At 51.6% G+C, this 9,829-nt stretch overlaps 1 protein-coding gene and 1 long non-coding RNA gene across 2 annotated transcripts in view; one reads left to right on the forward strand and one right to left on the reverse strand.

Annotated features, from left to right (window-relative positions):
* Positions 1-874: 874 nt before the first annotated feature.
* LOC123093940 (coatomer subunit alpha-3) lies at positions 875-6,106 on the forward strand. The gene is made up of 3 exons (XM_044516001.1): positions 875-1,279; positions 2,078-2,572; positions 2,815-6,106. Exons 1-3 carry the CDS (start codon positions 1,072-1,074, stop codon positions 5,766-5,768), a joined length of 3,657 nt encoding a protein of 1,218 aa, XP_044371936.1. The 5' UTR covers positions 875-1,071; the 3' UTR covers positions 5,769-6,106.
* A 3,221-nt stretch (positions 6,107-9,327) lies between these two features.
* LOC123089694 (uncharacterized) overlaps positions 9,328-9,829 on the reverse strand; it is a 1,096-nt gene continuing 594 nt past the window's right edge. Inside the window, exon 2 of the long non-coding RNA XR_006442355.1 lies at positions 9,328-9,771. This is a non-coding gene — a long non-coding RNA (uncharacterized lncRNA). The remainder of the gene's footprint in view (positions 9,772-9,829) is intronic.

Raw genomic sequence — 9,829 nt, forward strand, 5'->3', positions numbered from 1 at the left:
CGGCTGCCAGTAGCTCCGAAGAAACTATACAAAAATTTCAAGAGGAGGTATTTCCTTACCATGCATAGCATCATTTTGTGAGTGCCTTATACACCAAAATAACAAGATCATCATATGTCATGGTCATAGTCGTCGAGGACATACAAAATGAGAGGGTGAGTCCTAGAACATTGGATTGGAAAGATGGATGGGTACACCATTCGGAGTAGGTCTAACATGCCTTCACCATGTTGAAAGCATCGTTTCCTTGGTAGAACGACAAACACATTCACATGGCTGTGACGTGCCCCTTCCCCTTCCCAATGACAAAAAAAATCATTGACAAGTAAACTTAGGAGAATAAGATGGATGCTACTTTTGTTTACGTAAACCGGCCATAAGTAGCCTCTAGGCGACTCAACGAGGCATCAGGCGACAACGACCATAGGTCAATTTACGGGAGCAAGTTAAATTGTGGCAACAACAAGGAATACGACGATGACAACGGAGAACGGATGATGCAGTGAGAGATAAAGTCGGCAACAGTAGGGGAATGGTTGTGAACGAAGAGGGAAGCAAAGACAAGGTTTGACGAAATGACACGCCTTTTTTTGGCTTTGACAACCGGCACACCATTGTGTGTCACCGGCATGTCGGCGGGACCCTGCCAATAGCACGAAGTGTGTCATTTGTGTAAAAGTGCCAATAAAATTTATGGCTTTGGGGAGGGGAGGGGGGGGAGTGTTTATTTATTTCTCCTACTCCTAGAAGACAACTCAGGGGTACAAGTAGTGTGCAGGCAACGGAAAGCGCTGGTTGTGCCGGGGATCCAACGGCGGGGAATGGCCCGGGCCGCGCTCGTCGGTGCGGATGGGATAGATTAACATCCCCACCACCACCACGTCTCAGCAAGTCAAGTAGGAGGGGGGAAAGGAAAGAAAACCCACCCAGCAGCCCAGCACAGCACACATCTTCTTCTTCTCCGAGATCCAAATCACCCAACTGAGCCCAGATCCACCCACCTCCCCTCCCTCTCGCTCCCGCCGGTGGGTTTAGTCGGAGGAGCGCCGTCCCCGGCGGCGGCGAGGCGCGATGCTGACCAAGTTCGAGACCAAGAGCAACCGCGTCAAGGGGCTGGCCTTCCACCCGCGGCGGCCATGGATCCTCGCCAGCCTCCACAGCGGGGTCGTCCAGATGTGGGACTACCGCATGGGCACCCTCCTCGACCGCTTCGACGAGCACGACGGCCCCGTCCGCGGCGTCCACTTCCACAAGACACAGCCGCTCTTCGTATCCGGAGGTACCCGACCGACCTCCCTAGATCTCTCCTTCCCCGCCGCTCCCCCCTCATCCCCGGATCTGGTCCCGCGGTTACTGCTTGCCAACTGCTTCCATCGATCAGATTGCGCTGGAGCCACACTCCCAGCTGATCAATGGCGGCGGCCGATCTCGGCCATTCAGCTATCAGCCCACCGTGGAACAAGCACCCTGATCCTACTTTTAGTGATGCCTCCAGTGTGTCCGATGAGCAAAGAAGAATCGGACTAGATCTGCTTGTTCATCGTTGCGATTTTTATTACTTAGCAGTGCTGCAACTCGTCAGTAGATTCTGAGTTTCCATTTACATGACGATCTGGGATATACTTGATGCGATTCCAAGTCCTACCAAGTACTAGTGACTAGTATACCATTATAATCTGGAATCCCACCTAGCAGTATTCTAGGTGCCTGCCAGTCAACTCATCATATGGTATGAGCCCAGAAACGCTGACCCCGATCGCACTTGGAGTGATTTTCTCAGCATCTAAGCAAATCAGGAAGGACACATCTTAGTGGCTATAAGCGTGCTTTCTACTCACTAGCTTTTTTTCTTTGATAAAAGTTTTACTTATTAGCTGTGTTGCAACTTGTGAGCAAGTTGCGGGGTTTTCTGTGCATACTCTGTCATGCTATCTGTCGTGCGATTCTCGGTTCTAATAAGTATCGACAAGTTCATGTTCACATTGTAATCCTATATAAGATTTGGCTGTAGTTGCGCACACATCTCGTGGCAATGGATTCTGTCTAAGGCTTTTGCTCTTTGGTTGTTGCATTGCAGGTGACGATTACAAGATCAAGGTGTGGAACTACAAGACGCACCGCTGCCTCTTCACGCTCCACGGCCACCTTGACTACATCCGCACGGTCCAGTTCCACGACGAGCATCCATGGATCGTCAGTGCCAGCGATGACCAGACAATCCGTGTCTGGAACTGGCAGTCGCGCACCTGCGTGGCCGTGCTGACGGGGCACAATCACTATGTCATGTGTGCCTCCTTCCATCCCAAGGAGGACCTGGTCGTGTCAGCGTCTCTGGACCAGACCGTCCGGGTGTGGGATATTGGCGCGCTCAGGAAGAAGTCGTCGTCCCCAGCCGACGACATCATGCGTCTCACTCAGATGAACACTGATCTGTTTGGAGGCATTGATGCTGTGGTCAAGTATGTCTTGGAGGGTCACGACCGTGGGGTCAACTGGGCATCGTTTCACCCCACGTTGCCACTTATTGTTTCTGGGGCAGATGACCGGCAAGTGAAACTCTGGAGAATGAATGGTAACACTGTTGATCCCTTCTCAACTTTGCACCTTTTTTTTCTGCATGGTACTCAACAAGCATTCACATGCCAAGTCACAGTGATGATACCCAACAAACTTTCATGTGCCAACTAATAAATAGCATGCCACTATTCATCTTCATTCAAGTCTGAAGAAGTTATTATTTGTCTTGCTGTTTCGTGAATATTATAAAGTTTGTTTTATTTTGCCATTTCCTGAGTTTTAGATGTTTATGAACAGATACAAAGGCATGGGAGGTTGATACTCTTAGAGGTCACATGAACAATGTCTCCTGTGTATTGTTCCATGCGAAGCAGGACATCATTGTATCCAACTCAGAAGACAAGAGCATCCGTGTCTGGGATGCCACAAAGAGAACTGGTATCCAGACATTCAGGCGGGAGCATGACCGCTTCTGGGTCCTTGCTGCTCACCCTGAAATGAATCTTCTTGCAGCTGGTCATGACAGTGGCATGATTGTGTTTAAGTTGGAGAGAGAGCGCCCAGCTTTCGCCGTTAGTGGTGATACAGTGTTCTATGTGAAGGACCGCTTCCTCCGTTTCTATGAGTACTCAACACAGAAAGAGGTCCAGGTGGCTCCGATAAGAAGGCCTGGGTCAGTCAGCTTGAATCAGTCACCAAGGACATTATCATATAGCCCAACTGAGAATGCTGTCTTGATCTGCTCTGATGTGGATGGGGGCTCATACGAGCTTTTCATTGTTCCCAAAGATTCTGCTGGCAGGGCTGATTATTTGCAGGATGCAAAGAAGGGATCTGGTGGTTCTGCAGTTTTCATAGCCCGGAACAGGTTTGCAGTCCTGGAGAAGAGCAGCAACCAGGTTTTGGTGAAGAGTCTTAAGAATGAGATTGTGAAGAAAAGCCCTCTTCCTATTGGAACTGATGTTATTTACTATGCTGGAACTGGTAATGTATTGTGCAGAGCTGAAGACAGGGTGGCCATCTTTGATCTGCAGCAGCGGCTTGTTCTTGGTGAACTCCAGGCATCTGCTGTTAAGTATGTGATCTGGTCGAATGATATGGAGTCTGTTGCACTACTCAGCAAACATGCTGTAGTCATTGCAAACAAGAAGCTTGTCCATCGCTGCACACTTCACGAAACAATACGTGTGAAGAGTGGTGCCTGGGATGAAAATGGTGTGTTCATATATTCCACTCTGAACCATATCAAGTACTGCCTTCCTAATGGGGACAGTGGCATTATCAAAACACTTGATGTTCCTATTTACATAACCAAGGTTGCGGGGAACACCATTGCCTTTCTGGACCGTGATGGAAAGAACAAGATTATTACAGTTGATGCTTCTGAATACATTTTCAAGCTGGCCCTTCTACGGAAGCGCTACGATCATGTTATGAGTATGATTAAGAACTCACAGCTGTGCGGGCAGGCAGTCATTTCTTATTTGCAACAGAAAGGATTTCCAGAAGTTGCTCTCCACTTTGTGAAAGATGAGAAGACCAGATTTAACCTGGCTCTTGAAAGCGGGAACATCCAAATTGCTGTTGCCTCCGCAAAAGAGCTTGATGACAAGGATCACTGGTACAGGTTGGGAATTGAGGCTCTGAGGCAGGGAAATGTTGGTATTGTTGAATATGCATACCAGCGGACAAAGAATTTTGACAGGCTTGCTTTTCTTTATCTGCTAACTGGTTACTTGGACAAGGTGGGCTTCATGTCTAAGATAGCTGGGCAGAATAACAATTTGATGGGCCAGTTCCACAATGCATTGTATCTTGGAGATGCCAAGAAAAGAGTTGAGATCTTGGAGAATGCAGGACAGCTACCTCTAGCATATGTGACTGCTGCCACTCATGGGCTCACTGAAATTGCCGAGAGGCTTGCTGGTGAGTTAGGAGAAGATGTGCCTTCTCTACCTGAAGGGAAAACTAGATCACTTTTAATCCCTCCAGCACCTCTCACAGCTTGTGGTGATTGGCCATTGTTGAGGGTGATGCGTGGTATTTTTGAGGGTGGACTAGATGCTACTGGGAGGGCAGAGCAGGAGGAAGATTATGATGATGCTGGTGGTGATTGGGGTGATGAAGACCTGGAAATTGTTGATGCCAGTAATGTGATAGAAAATGGAGATGCTGGCCATGCCGATGAAAGTGAAACAAATGAAGAGGATGGGGAAGAGGAAGGTGGCTGGGACCTTGAAGATCTGGAATTGCCGCCGGAGGCAGATACACCAAAAGCTAGTGGTCCGGCCCGCTCTGCTCTGTTCGTGGCTCCCACACCAGGCATGCCTGTCAGTCAAATTTGGACTCAGAAGTCATCTCTTGCTGGGGAGCATGCTGCAGCTGGGAATTTTGACACAGCAATGCGTCTGCTTAGCCGCCAGTTGGGCATCAAGAACTTTGCTCCTTTGAAGGCCTTGTTTCTTGATGCGCATATGGGCAGTCATACCTTTCTGCGTGCGTTTGCAAGTGCTCCAGTGATACCTATTGCTGTTGAGAAAGGCTGGAGTGAATCTGCCAGTCCCAATGTGAGGGGCCCACCTGCACTTGTGTTCAGCTTTGCGCAAATGGACGACAAGCTGAAGGCTGCCTACAAAGCCACAACCGAGGGCAAGTTCCCAGAGGCACTGAGGCAGTTCCTCAACATCCTATACACCATCCCGCTCCTCGTCGTGGACTCGCGGAGAGAGGTCGATGAGGTGAAGGAGCTTATCGAGATCGTGAGGGAGTACGTCCTTGGTCTCAGGATGGAAGTCAAGAGGAAGGAGCTGAAAAGCGACGCCACCCGGCAGCAGGAGCTGGCGGCATACTTCACCAACTGCAAGCTGCAGAAGGTCCACATGCGCCTCGTCCTCACCAGCGCCATGGGCCTCTGCTTCAAGGGCGGGAACTACGCCACGGCGGCAAACTTTGCCCGCATGCTCCTGGACAACGGCCCGAACGAGGCCCAGGCGAAGAAGGCCCGGCAGGTCCTGCAGGCCTGCGGCGACAGGAAGGACGCCCACCAGCTCAACTACGACTTCAGAAACCCGTTTGTCGTCTGCGGGGCCACCTTCGTCCCGATCTACCGCGGGCAGAAGGACGTGTCCTGCCCCTACTGCGCGTCCCGGTTCGTGCCCTCGGTTGAGGGTCAGCTGTGCAGCATATGCGAGCTCTCGGTGGTCGGGGCGGACGCCTCGGGCCTCCTCTGCTCCCCTACACAATCGAGATAAGATAAGTGGCGACGACTCCGCCTCTGTGTTCATCATGTTTGTATCATCTCCAGTTCCAAGACTGTTGTGTCGGTTATATTCGTACCTACCAGAGATTTTTATCACCAACTTGCGAGGAATAAGTATAGTATAATTGCGTCGTTTCGTCCCCCTTTTTTTTGTGTCGTCGATCGGCGGTAGCCTGGTGCGGCCGTGGTCGGTCAGGTCAGTCAACAAACGGTGTAGGATTTTTGGACAGGCACATTTTTTAGGGCACAATGTTGATGATGTATTTAAATCGGGATTTCGTTATATGATGTACTGCCTAGCGTGTTTGTGTAATGTTTGGCTGGTATTCATTGTTTGTGCGTTCCTCCTTCACTCCCAGTAGCTGTTTTTTGTGTGTCTTTGGTTGCTGTTGACAGTTTCTCCTCCTCCGTCTTTATGCATTGTTAGTGAGCAAGCCTCTTCCAGGGCTTGCATCTTCACAATGCCTGTGTATGAAAAGTTTGTTTTCATTGATCAAGAGTAACATGGATTCCATCAAATTGTCTCGCTGGCCACCGACGACGACGACGCGCATGAAATCGCGATCTCGGGGACTATATGAGAGGTTGAAGAAAGTGAAGTTCAACAATAATAGCCATAGCACTGGCAGCGTGGCTGCTTCACTGATGTTCCCAGCTCCACGCTGAGAACCATAGAAACTGCCTTGTGAAATTTATTTTTCTCGAAACTCGCCACAACCACAAACCCCCAACTGCAAACAACAGACACCGTTAAATCCATGAGGACGACGATCTAAGGCCAACTCCACCGACCTCAAACGGACGTCAATGGGTTCGTCCGTGTCCGGCCTTGTCCGTTGGGTCGTGTGTGCGCCCACTGCGCGGCCGCACCCCAAATCACGTCCGCGTTGGACATGATTAAAAATAAACAAAAAAATAAAAATAAAATGACTAAATAAATAAATAAGCGCAGTTTAATAAACATAAACTTAGTTAGGGGGGTCACGGCCACAAAACGGCCCAGTTTAGTTTAGCAGTTCATACAGTGCCATAATTAACATAAAAATAAATAAAAAACGCCGCCGCACGCTCCAGCCGCGCCCGTCGATGCCATGGCCCTCGCCGTCTTCATCACTGGCCGCTAGTGTCGTCCTCATCGCTGACGAGGTCGATGTAGGCCGGCGGCGTCCAGAGGTGGGGCGGCGGCGCGTGGTACACGGGGGCGGCCTGGAAGGCCGGAGGTGCCTGCACCACCTCCTCCCGTGGCGAGGCCTCCCGCTCCGGTGACCGCGACGGAGTGGCGCACCAGTTCACGCCCACGCCGGCGGCCATCTCCGGAGCAGTGCATGACCAGCCCCACCCCTGGCCCAGCAGCTCCTGGAACGCGGCCACCGGCTCCTCCTCCATCGTCTCCTCCCTCCTCTCCTCCTCCCTGACGGCCGCCATCTGCAGCTCCGGGAAGGCGACGTCGCCGGCGGCGTCCAGAGGTGGGGCGGCGACGCGTGGTACACGGGGGCGGCCTGGAAGGCCGGAGGTGCCTGCACCACCTCCTCCCGTGGCGAGGCCTCCCGCTCCGGTGACCGCGAGGGAGTGGCGCATCAGTTCACGCCCACGCCGGCGGCCATCTCCGGAGCAGTGCAGCCCCACCCCTGGCCCAGCAGCTCCTGGAACGCGGCTACCGGCTCCTCCTCCATCGTCTCCTCCCTCCTCTCCTCCTCCCTGACGGCCGCCATCTGCAGCTCCGGGAAGGCGACGTCGCCGGCGGCAGAGAGTGCCATGGCCTCCTCCAAGCCGTCCCATTGCCGCTCGTTGTGCGTGTTCATGGAGTCCTCCATGACACGCTGCATGAGACGGGCCTCCTCCTCCGCTGTCATGCGAGGAGGTGGAGGTGGTGACGGAGACGGGGAAGGCGACGGCGTGGGCGTGAGGCCGCGCACCCGTGTACGCCCGCGCGCCTCTACACGTGGCCAACGCGGCCCCGACACCGTGTCGGCGAAGGACGACGCGCGGCGCGTGTCGTGCTCGTCCTGGAGCCATGTGTCCCACAGCCGGGAGTCGGGGGCGTACCTGTCGTTGTAGAACAGGTCGTCGGGGAGGAGGCGGCGGCGGCGCTCGATCTCATCGCGGCGCGCACGGCCGCCCACGGGCACCGGCGGGATCAGGACCCGGTCGGTGCTGAGGTGCCATCCGTTGGGGAGGTGGACGTCGCTCCACGGGACCGGCGTCCTCGTCTCCCAGTACCTCCGGCACACGTCCGCGCAGAGGTACTGCCGGTCGCGCTCGCCGGCGGGCCGAGGGGCAATGGTGAAGGGGGCCGGCACGGGGGCTCAACGGGAGGAGCGCGGCGGTGACACATAAAACCTTAAGAATAAACACTGAACTGAAGGGCCTCGGGTTCTATTCATATAGCTTAATCACCACCTACACTGTAAGGTGAACTCAACTGACACACATTATAGCACTAAAATAGCCACAGGCTGATGCTAAGAAATTGCAAACTTGAGCGTAATTAACCATGGCAGTATATCATCTACAGCAAAACGCCAAGGACCATCGCCTACCCAGCACACGGACGTGCCAGAAAGGACAATTTGTGTACCTAAGAGATGAGAGGGCAATACCAAAACATGGTAATTACTGCCATCCAAGTTAACAAAAAAAAGGCGGCATTCAGTGAGCAAACTACAATCGAGATTAGGTAGGTTACAAACTAGCCAATCAGTGGATTCTTCTTGATTCTGTCTAACCATAGATTCAAATTGTAAGCTAGAACACATTTGCGATTTATCCACCATGCAACAACAACAATGCTACTTTCATCAGGATCAGCTGTGGCAACAAGCTAGCTGACTGTTCAGGGTCGCATCCCCAGGATCATGCTCACAATGGTATCAATCAAAGTTGTACTACAGGTATTGACAAAGGAACACTGCACTGCACTGCACTGTACATCTCTCTTACATCACCAGCCTCAACTCAAACCTTAGCAGAGGTAGTTCTTAATCGAACAGTGAGCTCAATTGATGTGCATCATCCCTAACAGTCGCTTGCCTATGCCAATCGGTTGCAACATGTCTATATGATTAAACCATATTAACATCTGATGTACATAAAACCTCCAGGGTATCAAATAAACATGAACAGAATTAGAAGGCCTCGTCTTCTGTTCATTCAACTGAATTACCAGGAACACTAGACATAACCAAGATGCGTTCAGAAGAGTCGACTCAACTATCACCACCCAAACAGCCACACGCTGATGCTACAAAACTGCAGCCTTCAGCAATGCCAGTGACAGCATGTCATCATATGCAGCAAACTGCCAGTGACCATTACCAATGCCAGTGGCAGTATACTAAAGTCGAGACACTAATTTTGGGACGGAGGGAGGAGAAGAGATGAGAGGGCAATTCCAAAAGACTATTACTTGCTGACATCCAAGTTAAGGACAGCCTTCAGTGCGCAAACTACAATAGAAGGCAAGTAGTAGAACTTTTACAAACTAACCAAGCAGTGAATTCTTGTTGATTCTGTACAACCATAGATGCATATAAGCTAAAACACATTCGCGATTTATCCACCACGCAACAACGCCAACAATGCTACTATGATCAGGATCAGCTGTGACCGATAACAAGGAAGCTCATCGTTCAGGGTGGCATCCCCAGGGTCATGCTGACAACGGTATCAGTCAAAGTTGTACTAGAGGCATTGACAAAAACAAGAAGAATAAACTCATGGACTGAGCAGCAGCACACACCAGTTTGTTCCCCTTTCATTTCATTCCAATTCATCACCAAAAAATTGCTTAACTGATTAGAGACAAGACACACTACGGATACAGATTCACACAACTGAATTTACTACTTGTGCTACCGCATCAGAGACCGACCGCGGATACAGGTGGGATCTCCTCTCTTTTCTTGTACTCCTAGAATGGATGGAGGTAGCGCTAGCAGCTAGAACAGCGCCAGACGGAACGCGAGCGCGCGGGCCATCAGAAGAGGCCCTTGTTCCTGCAGGCAAGCAGACAGAGAGCGGGACCGAGTCAGCAAAGTGCGGATCTTTCAGAGC

Source organism: Triticum aestivum, chromosome 4B, assembly GCF_018294505.1.
Source record: "Triticum aestivum cultivar Chinese Spring chromosome 4B, IWGSC CS RefSeq v2.1, whole genome shotgun sequence".
NCBI lineage: Eukaryota > Viridiplantae > Streptophyta > Magnoliopsida > Poales > Poaceae > Triticum > Triticum aestivum.